This window comes from Belonocnema kinseyi, chromosome 6 (assembly GCF_010883055.1).
Source record: "Belonocnema kinseyi isolate 2016_QV_RU_SX_M_011 chromosome 6, B_treatae_v1, whole genome shotgun sequence".
Classification (NCBI taxonomy): domain Eukaryota; kingdom Metazoa; phylum Arthropoda; class Insecta; order Hymenoptera; family Cynipidae; genus Belonocnema; species Belonocnema kinseyi.
Window position 1 is genome coordinate 123,909,501 of NC_046662.1, and position 17,146 is coordinate 123,926,646.

The 17,146-nt window shown below is 32.1% G+C and overlaps 1 protein-coding gene across 11 annotated transcripts in view; it reads left to right on the forward strand.

Moving 5' to 3' along the window:
- The window catches only part of LOC117174076, a 323,085-nt gene that overhangs the window by 207,882 nt on the left and 98,057 nt on the right, over positions 1–17,146 (forward strand). For 10 of the 11 annotated variants that reach the window (XM_033362751.1, XM_033362744.1, XM_033362747.1 and 7 more), the window contains 5 exons: positions 833–1,101; positions 1,225–1,645; positions 1,782–2,240; positions 2,315–2,565; positions 2,663–2,910. In XM_033362751.1, the coding sequence (XP_033218642.1) occupies positions 833–1,101; positions 1,225–1,645; positions 1,782–2,240; positions 2,315–2,565; positions 2,663–2,910 (1,648 nt within the window). Of the gene's footprint in view, positions 1–832; positions 1,102–1,224; positions 1,646–1,781; positions 2,241–2,314; positions 2,566–2,662; positions 2,911–3,056; positions 3,238–10,784; positions 10,827–17,146 lie in introns of those variants that run through there. The other variant, XR_004467252.1, reaches the window with a different exon arrangement.

Below are 17,146 nucleotides of genomic sequence, written 5' to 3' on the forward strand. Positions count from 1 at the left end.
TACAATCAAATACGGCGGCCTTACCCTCTGTAAAATCAAACCCGCTACGAGATTCCTAGTCCCCTCTTATTCATATGTCAATGGTATTAACTGATTTTAATTTCCTTTACTTCTTTCCGATGAGGAGATGTGAAACTACAATTTTTTTTGCCTGGCTCAAATGATTCTGTTAATTTCAGCACTTTTACTTCGCTTAACTATACATTATTAAATATTTCAACTTGAAATTGGTGAATTTTATCTGCTTTATGTTTTTATTTAAAATCTTAAGAATTAAGAATTGTTTCACTATTACTGCTTTAATTTACAGTTTAGTTTTGATTACTTCAAATTAAATAATATCCCAGCTTTAAAAGCTTGAATCTTTCAAGCGTAACCGAGAAAATATTTGTGACTCTGGTCCAAACCGGAAAGTTTTTTCTTGCATTTTAGCGTTCGCCTTGTAATGAACTTATAACGAATCTCTGCCTTAATAACATAAAACGTTCCGCCGGAAGCTTCGGAACGTTCCGGGCATGTTCCCGGACGTGTGAAATGTCTGCTTCTTTGGAACTCTCCAAAGAGGACGTACAGTGATTGTTATTATTATCAATAAATATCGCATAAACCACAAGAGATAGGTAAAAATCGATGTCAGTTTATAATAAGGATACCATATTATAGTTTAGTGTATGCATCACTCAAAACCTCAATGTGCCATCCATTTTTACGTATAAATTAGCTATATTTTGCGTTCCTGGAACGTTCCCAAGAGCGAACATTTTACCCGTTCCGTCCTATCAAGCTGTATTATCATAAAGTTTGTGGTAATTTATTAATATTAAACTTACAGCAAAGAACGGTAAAAAGATGGTTGAACCGTTTCGATAAAGAAGGAACAGTGGAGACACGAGAGCGTTGTGGTCGTAAAAGAGCCACTACTAGTGAACAAGACGATGCCATTATTCAACTTGCGACACAAACACCGATAACAGCCGCAAAAGCTGTACTGCCAGCTTTGGGTCTTTCGTGTTCCGTCGATACAGTGAGAGAAAGACTACATAAGGCTGGAATTCATAACTGGAGTCCGTCACGCAAACATATGCAAAGAATTCCTTTAGGGTTGGTTGCTTGTAAAATTTACTGCAATTTTGACTTCTACTAAATGGTTCAACGAGAAACTCGATAAGATAATAAATCCAAGCTTTAATAAAAATATATATGTATGAAAATATCAATTTGTAGAAAGGAGACGGATGGAGGGACTATTCAGCAAGCTGTGTGGCGTCCTACAGGCACGCAACTTGGGAAGAAGAGGTGTGGAAAAAATGTTAATAAGTCTAAGAAAGGCGGATCTTCTCCAAAGAAAAAAGTTGCGCCTCACAAGATTAGAGCAAAAGATCTTCATGTTGGTGACGGTGCACCTAGTGAGACGCTGAAACAGCCAGTTGTACAGCCTAGCTTCATCTTTCCTCAGCAGAGTGTTCATCAGCAATCCAACACTGAAATACAAACGCCTTCTCAGCCGTTATCGTCCACCCAAGTGATATTTGCAAGTACTCTGGACCTTGTTCAGCAACCGCAACATCTTTACCATCACCCAGGGCTAAACGTCCCCCAAAATTGGCCTCTAGACTTAGTGCAGAGTAGTCATCATTATCCACAGGTGATTAAAATTAAAAGGCGGTGTCGGAGAACAATCTCAGTAAACTTAAGTTATACTTGAAAATAAAATTGCCAAAGTTACTTATTTTAAAGGGAAGCTAAAGAATTTTTCTTCACGTATCATATTTAAATTTTAGGGGCAAACAAATACAATTCAGCACAATCAACATTTGCAACATCTTCATCAGGAACTACAGTGTCGTCCTGAACAACATCAAGAGGCAGAACAACAAGTCTGTCGGCAAGTGGAGGGACCACCACAAAATATCCATTCTCATCTGCAATGTATAGAACAGCAACAAGTGCAGCAGTCAGAGCGACTGACCCAAACTTCCTTGTCTGCTTCACTAGATATTTCTGAAGCTTGTTCCAATTCGAGTAGTTCGAACGATATTAGTCAAATGTCAAATGACAAACACGATACAGCGAGAGACTCATCGAAAAATGTAGAAGAGGGATCAAATCGACGAAGAAAAAAGAAGGGTGGCAAAGTCAAAGGGACGCTGGAAACCAGCGTTGAAATTCGGAATCGGATGATTGGAATGTCGGAAGCAGGACTCTCGACCTTGTCTATTGCCTTGGCGATTAATAGATCTGTAAGTTACTATATTGTTATATATTTTTTTAAGTTAGTTTCCAAACCAGAATTGTTATAATGCTCGTCTTGCAGGAGCGGACGGTTAAACGGTGGCTAGAGCGATGGCATAAAGAAGGAAATGTTCAAACGAAAGAAAGAAAAGGACGAAGAAGAATAACGACTAAAGAAGAAGATGAAGCAATTATTGCTATGGCAACGCAGCATCCTTTAACAGCTGCTAAATACGTTGCACCTGCTTTAGGACTGAAGTGCAGCGTCGATACGATTAGGGAAAGGCTTCATAAAGCAGGCATCCATAGTTGGAAATTGGGAAAGAAACAAGGGTTTGTATTCATATTAACCAAAGATTTAGAAAATTTAATTTTAAATTGATGAAATTACAGTCAGAGAAAGTTATACCATTATTCTAAAATGTTTCAGGGAGGGTAATGCTGTTCACACAGTCCATCTTTGGCAGCCCAGTGGAAATCGCTCCAAAAAGCTAAAGCTTCTTGCTGATAAGAAAAAAAAATTACCCGTGACTGAAAAACAGGATGATGTTTGTGACGATTCACAAAAGCGATCAGATAGAAAGAAGAAAGTCGAAAATTTACCTCTGAAAACAGTTCCACCACCCGCAAACATGATCCATGAAGAAAGCAGCATGCAGTTTCAAAATCTAAACACACGTACGTTATCAAACTTGAAATATTTATTAAATCTATTTATGAAAATGATCCTAAAATACGCGCAAATGTCGCTTTTTTTAATCAAAACTCGATAAAACTACAAATTTTATGTTTTTTTTTGTCGTTCGTCATTTTTCGACAAAAAGGACAAAATGTAGGTAAAAAAGAAAAAAATGCTTGAAATGGGGCTTGCTGATAAAAAGAAAAACACTAAAAAAATTGCTAGATTATGACTGCTCCTACAAATAGTTAAGGTTACGCCGGCAGACCATTACATTTTTCCGAATGGGCGGGAAGACACGCCTGTGATTAGTGGAAATAATGCAGGTAGGTCATATACAAGTTTTAAGGCCATGTAATGAGTGAGTCAAGTGACCAGATTCCTATCTTACTGCCACTTTTTATATTTCCTAACTTATTTTCACACGAAGCTCCGCATCATGTTGAAAATTTGGGATACTAAGTAAGAAGCACTAAGAATGGTGGGTTTGGTCCTAAATTTTTATAATTATAAAAAAAGGTTTTTTGGTTAATATTTTTTTTTGCTTTTTCCGTAATTATTAAAATTTAGAACCAGACCCATCTTCCTTAGTGCTTCCGATTTATTATCCCAAATTTTCAACTCGATGTGGCGCTTCGTGTGAAAATAAGTTAATAAATAAAAAAAGTCGTGGTAAGGTAGAAATCTGATCACGTGACCGACTTGTTGGATCTTTAATTTGATTTATTTTGTATTTTTTGTGTATCTCGTATTAAGAAAGATTTATGGGTCCTGGGATGAAAAGAAATTAAAAGATGGATTTCGTATGCAGACAATAATACAAAAATCGCATTGCGCAATAAATATACAAGGTGATTTTTTAATTTGAAACTTTCAAATATCTCGAAAAAGAGGCACTCTATGAAAAAATATTATCAATAAAAATGTAATCACTCTGAGGAGTACATATACTGATGTTAAAATCGGTTCCCCCACACCGCCCCCTGGGGGTGGCGGTGGGCGCCAGTTCGAAATCTTAAATGGGAACCCCTATTTTTTATTGTATATTCGGATTCATTGGATAAAAATGCGTATGATTTGTCTAAAACATTTTTCTCGTTTCGCGATAGATGACGCTGTAATTGAAGAAATTCAATTTTTCTTCATTTTACTGTTACTGAGAATGCACGCTTACGATTCTGCAATACTCGGAATTAGTTTTAAAACAAACTACTACTTTTAGCGTAACCCAGGAACAACGAAGTGGATGTAGCAGTCTTCTGTTCCCTTCGGGGTGCTTGATTAACGTGAGTCCCCTTGCCTCTCACGATTCGGGTTGATTTATTAACGTGAGTACCCTCGCCTCTTACGATTCGAGGTACGCAGGGAATCATCTTTGTCTTTCAGATAGCCCCACAAAAAGAAATCTGGTGAAGTTAGATCTGGTGATTTTGCAGGCCAATTTATCGGACCGCCTCTACCAATCCAGAGACCATTGAAATCACGATGAAGTACTTCTCGTGCTACCGCTGAATAGTGTGCCAGACAACCATCATGTTGAAACCACACGTTCTGCCGTATTTCTAAGCTTAAGTGTTCAGGCAATATTGGCAGTTCATTTTCCAAAATGTCTTGATATTTTAGACCATTTAAGCTGCTTTCGATAATCTGAGGACCGATCAGTTTGTTGCCAATTATTCCACACCAAACGTTGACAGTCCATGGACGCTTCACGAAGCCATTGCGGATTTTCAATACTCCAGTAGTGCATGTTGTGTCGATTAACTATTCCATGGTTCGTAAAAGACGACTCGTCAGAGAATAATACAGAACGAAAAAAGTTGTGATTTTTTTGTATTTGTTCACGTTCCCACTGAAAAAAAGCTACCCGATTCTGGAAATCAACGCCATAAAGTTCTTGATGTAAAGAGACATGATACGGATGAAATTTATTACTTTTCAAAATTTTCCAAATCCTGCTTTGAGACATTCCGGAATCACGAGCAATTTCTCTTGTACTAACGTGAGGATTATTGACCACTGCAGCTAATACAGCAATTTCATTATTTTCCCCAGTAGCTGTCGTTGTACGGGTCTTTTTCTTAGGTTGAAAACTTGCATTGTTAGTAAATTTTGGAATAGTACGATAAAATAAACCACGTGATACAATTCTATTTGGAAAACGCTGAGCGTAGATATTGACAGCATTATCAAGATTTCTTCCAGCTTCTCTATACACCAGAACCATTTCAATTTTTGCTCATACGGTTAGATACTGCATTGTAAAGTTGTATTCGGAATAATCTTTAATCTAACTAAAATGAGCTTTGTCTCAAATTTATTTTTTCTAATTTACTGTATTTAAGGAAAGAAAAAAGTAAACACTTACGTAATGTTTCGATAGCCTCCGCTGACCTCAATCTACTATAATGCCAGAGCTAAAATTTAGGAATATTCAGGAAACACTGTTAATGTAAACGTATTACTTAATAATTACTTCTCAAGAATGGACATACGTTTTGGCATGTTTTTCAAAATAATAATTACCAATGAGATCTGAAGCTCTATTGCCCTTATTTTTAAGCGAAATAAAAAGGAAGGAAATTCTACCTATGTTCCTTGCGATGTATTTTTAATGTACAAGTTTTAGTGCACTCGTCCAACGATTCTGTAGCGAGTTGGAAAATTCTTTTTTTTCCGTGGTCAGTCATGTGACAATGAAAATAGTGTACTTTTTATTGTTAATGTATTTCAGAATCGTAAGCGTGCATTCTCAGTAACAGTAAAATGAAGAAAAATTGAATTTCGTCGATTACAGCGCTATCTATCGCGAAACGAGAAAAACGAGAATTTTAGACATATACGCATTTTGATCCTCTTCATATTAAGTTTGAACATGAAATACTGGAGTGGAATCAACATACAATTTTGAATATTTATCGTAGAATTTTGGTTTAAAAAATGCGAAGTCGATAGTAAAATTTAAACTAAACTCGGAAAAAACTCTGAGAAAGTAAAATAGAAATAAAAAGTTGAATACAGAACATGGAAACTGTATTTTTAGAATTTTGATTATAAGAATTGTGTCAAAGTTTTCGAATTCAGTTTCCATAAATTCCAAATCACTTTTAAAATTTGTACAAAGCTTAAGGAAAACTCAAAAGGAAGTAAAATAATATAAAGTGCGGAAGGAATTAAAAACTGAAAAATATAAAATGAAAAAGGCGTTATAAAATTTTAAATCATAAAACTCGTACTCAATTCGTAGAATTTCGTTTTGGTCAATGCGAAGTCTGCAGGGAAATTTGAACTAAACTTGGAAAAAATTCTTGAGAAGGTAAAACAGAAATATGGACTTAAATACAGAAAATGGTTATTGTTTTTAATCGTAAAGATTTTACCAGTTTTTAGAATGTTTAAGTCAGTCGTGAAATTTCATCACAACTTGTAAAAAAAACTTCCAAAGCATTTAGGTCTCACCAAAATTGGCTCGTATTTTTCTGAAAAACGAAAAAATAGACATAAAATCGACGAAAGCAGCGATTTTTTCAATTTGGCTCATACATTTTCGAAAATCGCCACAATAGACGTAAAATCGGCGAATACAGCGATTTTTATTGCATACTTTTGCAACAGAAAAATTTTGCATGCCCGGTGGTCTGAATCAGCATATCCTTATGCTTTTGGGGTCGCTGAATTCGAATCCGAGTTCAAAATAACCCAATTGGCACATATTTGATCGAAAAATGCTGAAATAGAGATAAAATCGACGAAACAGCGGTTTTTCGTGCATATTTTTGCAAAAAAAAACATATATATATATCTTCATCCCCGGTGGACTTATCCAGCATATCCTTATGTTTTTGGGATCACTGATTCTGAATACGGGGTTCAAATAACCCAGTTGATTTTTATTCTTATTTCCTTAGTATCATGACCGGTGGACTTAACCAGCATATCTATATGTTTTTTTGGTAGCTGAATCCGAATCCAGGGTCCAAATACCAAGTTGGCTCATATTTTTTCGAAAAACGCAAAAATAGAGGTAAAATCGAACAAAACAAATGACAGATCCTGCTCGAACTTCACGTCAAAACATATGACTGTGAAACAAAAAAATGGAATGTCGCGCTCGAACTTCACGTTAGTAAAGAGGACAGTAGTGACAATCTCTTTAAGCGTGCTTCTTAATGTGACTTCAGCACAGTTTTGAAAACGATTATCAGTTTCTTTTTTTTTTGTGTTTTTAAATCATTAGTTTACTATACTATACTTATACTATTACTATAAACTCCAAAATCAAAACAGATCATGTCTTCTAAGCGCTGTTTCAATTCCAATTTATCCACATTCACTATAGCGCATAATTGTGTGGGTGATCCAGATGCATTTTGCTACATATGTGGTAAATTTGAGGTTTTAGAAAATCGAAGAGTAATCAGCAATGACATTAAAACAATTTATAAAAGCTATTTTGGTATGGAAGTTCAAAACCAAAGTGAAAATTGGGTTCCTCGCAAAATTTGCAGTGCTTGTTATAAGGCATTCAATCGATTGAAAGACAGAGAAGGAAATAAGAAAACCATTAAGGTTCAAGAACCTATAATATGGAGGAAACCTCTTCGGAAAGAGGAATGCTACTTTTGTTTGAAAAAACTGACAGAAATCAATAGAAAAAAAGAAAAATGCTATCGAATATCCTGATGTACCTAGCGTCACTAAATCTGTTGAAAATAACGTTGTTACAAAAAACTCAGAAAATTTTTCACTTGACAGATAGACGACTGAAGCAGAAGAAAATAAAAGTACTGATGAAGATTTCGATGTTGATCGTCATGAAAGTGACATTTCAGATTATGGTAATGACGAGGATGATGATGAAAGCAGCGATGTTAATACAGAAGTGTATATACCAGACAATGAAAAGAATAAAGTTCCTAAGCTATTTACCTCTGAAGAATTGAATGATTTATCGTGAGATTTCGGTTTCCCAAAAGATGCTTTAGAGTATCTTGATACCGTTTTGAAAAAGAATAACTTATTAGCTAAAGGAGTTAAGTCAAATTTCTAAAAAAATAGGAAAAAAGAGTTTAGACAGTTTTTTACTTCTGAAGAAAATTATCTTGGAAAATTAGTCTATTGTAAAAACATTGACGGATTAATGAAAAAATGAAACCTGGACTATATAGACCGGAAAATTGGCGGCTATTCATTGACTCTTCTAAGCGCAGTCTAAAAGCAGTTTATTGCATAATACTAATGTTTCCGCTCCAATTCCAATCGCATATTCTACGGAATTGAAAGAGCATTACAGTAACTTAAAATTTGTCCTGGAAAAAATCAATTACTGAACTTATAAGTGGAAAATTTGCGGGGATCTCAAAATTCTTGGAATCGTTTTAGGACAGCAATGAGGGTATACGAGGTGTGTTCAAAAAGTAAGGTGACTTTTCAATTTTCGTGGGCTACGTACATTCAAGTTATAAATTTTTTATTTTGTTGTGTTGGTACACTCGTCATGATCATAGGTTCACAGTTTTGACTATATAGCTCGTGTTGTTTTTCTGGCAGAAGCGTAAAAGGTTAGAAGGGTATGGTGTGCTCGGTGATTTTCTTCTTTCGAAAAAAATGGAGCAAAGAGTTTGCATTAAATTTTTTGTGAAAAATGGAATCCAGTGCTCTAAAACTCTTGAAATGTTGACAGTTGCATACGGTGAGTCTATACTGAGTAAGAAAAATGTGTATAAGTGGTACAAGCTGTTCCAAGAAGGCCGAGAGGATGTTGAAGACGAACCTTGCCCTGAACGTCCCAGCACGTCAATAACAGATGAAAACGTTCAAGCAGTGGAAGAAATGTTGTTGAAAAATGGCCAAATTACCATCAGAGAAGTTGCTGAAGATGTTGGCATATCGGTTGGCTGAAGCCATGCTATCTTTTCGGACGTTTTGGGCATGAGACTGTGTCAGCGAAATTTGTTCCAAAACTGCTTAATTTTGATCAAAAGATCCATCGCATGACTATCGCTCAGGAGATGTTGTATGAAGTCAATAATAATCCTGATTTTCTCAAAAGGGTTATAACTGGGGATGAATCGTGGGTATATGGTTACGACGTCGAAACTAAAGCCCAATCTTCTCAGCGGAAGCATCCTGAGTCTCCAAAACCGAAAAAAGCACGTCAAGTTCGGTCAAATGTGAAGGTTTTGCTCACTATCTTCTTTGATTACCGTGGCGTAGTGCATCAGGAATTCTTACCACAAGGTCGTACGGTCAATAAGGAGTATTACCTTCAAGTTATGCGCCGTTTGCGAGAGGCGATACGCAAAAAACGTCCGGAACTTTGGAAAAACAATTCGTGGCTTTTGCATCACGATAATGCACCTGCTCACTCATCGTTGCTTGTGAAAGATTTTCTGACCAAGAACAGCACCACAGTCATGCCTCAGCCTTCATATTCACCGGATTTGGCCCCCAGTGACTTTTTTCTTTTCCCAAAACTGAAGAGACTCATGAAAGGACATCGATTTTCAATGATTGAGGAGATAAAAACTGCATCGCTGAAAGAACTCAAGGCTATACCACAAAATGATTATCAGAAGTGCTTCGATGATTGGAAAAAGCGTTGGCACAAGTGTATTATATCTGAGGGGGATTACTTTGAATGGGACAACATAAATATTGAGGAATAAATGAATATTTTTTGAGAAAACCATAAAGTCATCTTATTTTTTGAACACACCTCGTACAAAAACACCTTGTTACTTGTGCTCATGGGACAGTCGAGATCGCGTTCGTCATTACAAAAAAAAAAGATGGAGGGGATCTTCGATGGACCGCAGATAGGAAAAATGTTGCAGGATCCAGAATTCATTACAAAAATGTCTGGCACTGAAAAAGATGCGTGGCTTAGTTTTAAAAATGTTGTAAAAAACTTTTTAGGTAATAAGAAAAGTCTAGACTATCAAAATGTGGTTTCAGAAATGGTAACAAACTTTGGTAAACTAGGCTGCCTTATGAATTTGAAGCTACATTTTCTTCATTCGCATATAAATAAGTTTCCAGACAACCTGGGAGACTTTAGTGAAGAGCAAGGCGAATGTTTCCACCAGGATATAAAATAGATGGAGAGGCGATATCAGGGATGTTGGGATATCAACATGATGGCTGACAACTGTTGGAATTTAAAATGAGATCAAGTCAATTAAGGTAGGAAACGAAAGCAAACCCACTACGTAGGTCTTTTGAGGACAAAAGAGTTCGATACAAGCGATATAAAGAAAAATAAAGAATAAAAGAATCCTATAAGCGTTGAGAGGCTTAAGGTTTAAAGGTTTTCGTCGATCTTATGTCTAATTTTGCGTTCTTCGATCAAATATGAGGCAACTGGGTTATTCGAACACCGGATTCAGAATCAGTGACCCCAAAAATATAAGGATATGCTGAATAAGTCAACCGGGGATGGAGAGATATATATATATTTTTTTTGCAAAAATATGCACGAAAAACCGCTGTTTTCGTCGATTTTACCTCTATTTTTGCATTTTTCTATCAAATATGAGCCAACTGGGTTATTTTGACCCCGGCTTCGGATTCAGCGACCCCAAAAACATAAGGATGTGCTCATTCAGACCACAGGGCATGAAAAATTTTTTTGTTGCAGAAGTATACAAGAAAAATCGCTGTATTTGTTGATTTTACGTCTATTTTTGCGATTTTCGAAAAATTATGAGCCAAATTGGTTCTTTGAGCCTCAGATTCGAATACAGCCACCCAAAAGACATATAAATATGTTGGTTAAGTCCACCGGGCGAGAAAAAATATATATATATTTGCACAAATATACCTGAAAAATCGCTGTTTTTGTCTATTTTACGTCTATTTTTTCGTTTTTCAGAAAAATACGAGCCAACTTCGTTATTTGGACAACGGATTCGAATTCAGCGACCCCAAAAACATATAGATATGCTAGTGTAGTCTGTCGGACAGACCACTTTTTTTGTGTGCCGATGTAATCAATGACCTTATAGGTAATGAAAAAAAACCTGAAAATCTTGGTTAAGTCTCCCCAATATTAGTTCATGCGTTCAATGTCATAAAATTTTTAGTAATAACTTATATTATTCCGATTTATACAAAATCATTACACTACTTTGTAATGAAAAACGCGATATATGACTACCGTACGAATTTTGATTACAAGAGTAGATAAATCCTTACAAAGTTGGAAAAAATTAGATTATTGGACGCAAATTTCTGCCAATTGTCGAATATCGGAATTAATTAAGTCTCCCACTTTCCCCTGGACTTTTCACATTAAAGTTTATGAAAAACATAAGTATTTTCTTTGAAATTAAACTAAAAATTGTTATATTTCAAATTACATTGAAATTAATGAAATTTTGTATTAAAAATAACACTTCCAACAAATAATTACTTGAAAACTTATCTTGTGGGGTGAAGGTGTAAAAAATGTTGGTTTTGGTGGTAGATGGAAGGTAAAGGTGTCATAACTGTTTTAGAGAAAAACAGTCTTTTGACTTAAGAGTTTAAGAAGTGGGACAAATTTTTTTATTTCCTAACTAACAATTCTTTATTTATTTAAGATTCGTCTTTCTAGTTGAAAAAATTCATAATTTTAGTTAAAAATTCATCTCTTTGGTTAAAAAATTTACTATTTTTTTGAAAATTCTGTTTTTTTTTTGTCGGAAATAAATTAATTTTTTGTGAAAAAGTAACTTTTCTACTTTTGGTTTAAATTCGAATTTCTTATAGAAAATTAATCTTTATAATTGAAAATTCTTTTCCTAATTTTTACAATGCATCTCTTGGTAGCATCTGCATTCGTTGAAATATCAAATATTACATTTTCTATCGAAAATCCATATTTGCAGATTAAAAATCCAACTACTTTGTTGAAAATTTACATACTGGTTCGAAAATTCAACTCTGGTTAAAAATTTAAATATTTTTTTGCAAATATTTTCTTTTTGTTTTAAGATGTCCACCACTACGTTTCCATTGAGAATTCTTTTTTTTTTAATGTAACCCTTTTTGGGTAAATCGCAAAATAAATATGAGTCAAAAAAACATGTTCTTCGAAACTCAGATATTTATTTAATAGAAAAAACTCCTTTTGAACTTCCTGACGTTTCGGTACACATGCGTACCTTTTTCAAAGGTTTTAACCTAAATAATTATATTAAAGATTAGTAATTTTAGTCTGAACAAATATGATGGATAATTACGTACATTTAAATACATTCTTACCTGAGTTGATGATGGTTTAAAATAGTCAAACAGATCAAATTTCAATCAAAAAAACATAACATTTAAGTCAATTGTTAAAAAAAAATTAATTAAAATTTCGTAATTTTAGAAGTCTCAAAAAATACCGAGACTTCAATCGATTAGACTACATTCATTTTTTAAAAATATAGTACGAGAAAACAAATTAGCGTAGGTTAGGACGGACGAACAGAAATTGACAGTTTCAGAAATACATGAAGAATACGTAATGAACGATGATATAATAGGCAAGTTTTCATTAAAAACCACTGATGTGGAAGCGCGTAATTGAGTTTAAATTTGAAATAAGAAATTTAAAAAAATGTGTATATGTACACATACATACATATGCATACATATATGCACACGTTTAGCATACATACATATACACATATATACATATAGAGATGATTAATATTAAAAACCTTATTTTATAATACTCTGATAAATTTTATTAATATTTAGAATTTCAGTCTGTAAATTAACTGAAATCTTACGATATTTGTTTATAAAAATAGACTCAATAATACGTCGTTGATAAGTATTTTTTTCTGTAGCTAATATTTTAATACGGTTAAAATCAAAATCAAAGTAATGATTGAAATTCCGAGAATGTTGCGACAGACCTGTGTTAAAATTCCCAACTTCACAATCTCTTTTGTGTTCAGCAATTCTAGTTTTTAATCTCCTGCCAGTTTCACCTATATAAGCTTTATTACAACATTTACATTTCATTAAATAAATAACACCAGATAAATTTTCAATGGAATGGACGTCCTTTCTTTTTAACAAATAATTATCTAAGGTATTAGTGTTTTTAAAATAAACATTGATATTAAATTTTTTAAGTGAATTTCTTAATCTTTCTGATAGGCCGTGAATGTAAGGCAAAGTAACATTTAAATTAAATCTATTGTAAGTATCACTCCAATTTCTTTTCTTGTTAGTTTTATTACTGTTATTGTAAATCTCATGAATGCGTTCTTTAATGATGTCATTTACAAACTCAAGAGGATAGTTATTCTGTACTAAAGTTTGTAAATTTGTTTTCTCGTACTATATTTTTAAAAAATGTAGTCTAATCAATTGAAGTCTCGGTATTTTTTGAGACTTCTAAAATTACTAAATTTTAATTAATTTTTTTGTTCTAACAATTGACTTAAATGTTATGTTTTTTTGACTGAAATTTGATCTGTTTGACTATTTTAAACCATCATCAACTCAGGTAACAATGTATTTAAATCTACGAATCTACGTAATTATCCATCATATTTGTTCAGACTAAAGTTGCTAATCTTTAATATAATTATTCAGGTTAAGAACCTTTGAAAAAGGTACGCATGTGTACCGAAACGTCAGGAAGTTCAAATGGAGTAAAAATTAAACTATTCGGTTGTAAATGCAAATCTTTCATTAAAAAACCAAATTTTGAACCAGACCGTTTACACTGAAAATGAAAAAGATTAATTTTCAGTTGAAAAAAATTAACGAATTTACAACCAAATAGTTACTTTTTCATCCAAAAACATAACATTTTAACAAAATAGTTAAACTTTTAAGTAAGTAGATAAATTTTCAACCAAAAACTGAAAAATATGATTTTTTAAAACAACAGCTGAGTTGAACCAAAAATTGCATTTCAAGAAAATTTTTTAATTTTTAACCAGTGATAAATTTTTAACTAAAATAATACATCTTCAAACAAAAAAAAATAATTTGTAAAAGGTCGTTCACCCTAAAAAAATAGAGAAAGGTTCAACAAAAAAGATTAATTTTCAACCAAAAAAAGAAAGAATTTTCAACAAAAGAATTAAATTTTCAACTAAAATTATGAATCTTCAATCCAAAAAAGATCCATTTTTACTAAATTAGTTTGAAATTTAACAAAGTAGTCGAATGCAAACAAAAAAGACAAATTTTAAACAAAATAGTTAAATTTTTATTGTGTTCATGTTCAGTAAGAAAATCAAGTTTCTACCCAAAGAGATAAGTTTTTAACCAAGAAAAAAAATCAACTAAATTGTTGAACATTTTCGACAAAAAATTTTCAAAAAACTGTTCCGTTATAGTTTAAAAATCAAGTCATTGGTTGAAAATTCATCTTTTTTGTAGAACATTAATCTTATTGGTTAAAAATTAATCTTCTGAACATAGAATTTTTTTTTATAACGAAAAAATAGTTCTCTTAAAATTTAATCTAAAAAGAACATAATTCCCTTCCTGATCGATTCAGCGACTTGAAGTTCAGAACTTACCTACACGGAGAGAACAAAACGGCTGTGGTCACCGCGACTCACGGTGCTGATGCGCGTGATTTTTTTCTAACAGAAAATTCAACTATGACATTTTTGGTAGAAAATTAATTTTTTTAATTAAAGTGTAATCTTTTTTAGTCAGAAGTTTAACTAATGGTTTAAAAATTTATGGATTTTGTTAAATTTCGTATTTTTTAGTAGAAAATTAATCGTCTAGTTTGAACATTCTTCTTGCTGATTTAGGATTCAAGCATTTTTCTGACAATTCTTTTTTTTCGAAATTAATTTATTGAAGTTTTATGAAGCAATATGTTTTGGTAGCGAACTCAGCTTTTTTTAATTGCACTTCTTTAAGTTGAAAATTATTTTTTTTAACTAAAACCTGCACTATCCCATTTTTCGTTGAATATGAAGTTTATAATTGAAGCTTCATATCTTTCGGTTTAAAGCGAACCTTTTTGATTGAAAATTCAACTATTTTCTTCAATTTATATTTTTTTAAATTAAGTTCTATAATGATAAAATCTACTCATATTACTTTTGGTTAAAAAATAATATTTTTTAGATGAAAATCATATATTTGTTTAAAACTTTTTAGATTTTGTAGAAAACCCTTAAATTTTTGTAAAAAAGTAATATTCTTAGTTGAAAATTAATATTTTTCATTAAGGATTCAGTTATTCAAACAAAAATATTTTTCAGTTTGTCAAAAACCAATTTCTTCAAAAGAAACTTCGATTCTACTATTTTTGGTTGAAAATTTATATTTTAAATTGAATATTGACCTTTTTTACTTAATAATTCAATTTTTTAGTTTTTTTGTTTCGATAGAAAATTAATTCTTTTGGTTTAAAATCGACCTTTTTTCGTCAAAGATTGAACTATTTGGAAACAAATTTATCTGTTTTTTTGGTGAAAAATTAATTTATTTAAGAGAAAAGTCGATTACACCATTTTTGATAGAAAAATTCTATTTAAAAAAAACTTTTTTTGTTAAAAATATAATTTTTTTAAAACGTCTTTTTAAACAGGGAAATTAATCTTCATGGTTGAAAACTCATCTTCTTTATCATTGAGGGTTCGATTATTTTTTTGGAAATTTCTTCGTAGTTAGTTAAAAATGAATTTATGTAAAATAAAATTGGATTATATCATTTTTGGTGGAGAATTGATATTTTAAATTAAAAATTGATCTTTTTTAGTTGAAAATTCAACCATTTGTTTGAAAATGTGCATATTTCGAAGAAAATTCGTGTTTTTGCACTCTCATCATTTATGATTGAGAAAGTATTAGAATTGTCGGAAATTTCACTTCACAGTTTTTCAACGGATTTCCACGTTTCGAGACCCCCTGAATCCGAAAATCAGTTTTTTACGATGGCGTCTGTCTGCCAGTTCGTCCATCCGTCTGTCCGTTCCTCCGTAAACACGATAACTCTAGAAAAAATGAACGGATCAAATCCATCATTGGTACACTCTTTTAAGGTGCTAAAGTAAAGGACGAGCACGTTAACCAGCCATTTTTGATAGAAATTCAAAAAGTAAGCGCATTTTAAAAATTTTTGAGACCATTTTTTTCTGAATTTAAAAATTCTATGTACGGATATTTATAGTATTAAAATGGACAAATAATTAATTTAAACAAAAATGTCAATAGAAAATTAATCGTGGTGATTGAAAATTCATCTTTTTTGTTAAAACTTTTACTATTCGGTGTCAATTTCATCTGTTTAAATTAAAATTTTGAATTAATCTGTAGAAAATTTCATTTTTGTTGATTGAATATTAACTTTTATAAACTAAAAACTGAATAATTCTATTTTTGTTTAAAATTTGATATTTTTTATTGAAACTTCAACTTTTTAGTTAAAAATTATTTTATGGGTGAAAAATTAATCTATTTTTTATTATTCTTAACATAGATGTCCTACTTCGATGTTTTTGTCTTATATCAGAAAAACCGCCTTGCATAATTTACTATAAAACAATTTTAATCGCTGAGAGTTCCACTAAATAGTGTGTAGAACCTGCCTGATTTTAAGTGAGTTCTATCTTATTTTAAATACTTTTTATATTATTGTTCTTGGATTGAAAATTAATTTAGTTGAAAATTATATTATTTGTTAAAAAATATTTTTTCAAATAGAAAATTAGTCTTTGTGATTGAAAATTCATCTTTTTGTTAATACTTTTACTATTTGGTGTCAATTTTATTTGTTTAAATTAAATACTGTAAATTCTAAAATAAACACACAATGGAAGATATGTGTGTGTGTATGTATGTGCGTGAGCATACTTATTCTTTTTAGTCGCGACGCCTACAATGAAATTTGTTGATTGTTCTTTTTTTGTCAAAAATTGTATTACTTGGCTCAAAACTGAATCATTTTCTTCAAAATTCGATAATTCTGTCAACATTCATCCTTTTCGTTTAAGAATTCTTTTTATTCGATGGAAAATCAATTCTTTTGATTAGGGGTACAAATGTCTGGTTCAAAATTGATCTATTTTGGTTGGTTGACATCTTCTTTTCAAGTGAAAATCTATCTATATTGTTGAAAATTCAACTTTTTTTGATCGAAAATACCTGTTTTTGGCTTTGATTCGGATTTGAATATTTCTTGAAAATTTGTCTTTTTTGGTTTTTAAAATTTTTTTCTGGATTTACATTTTATATTTCTTCAATTTTGCACATTTGGAATTGAAATTTTCTTGA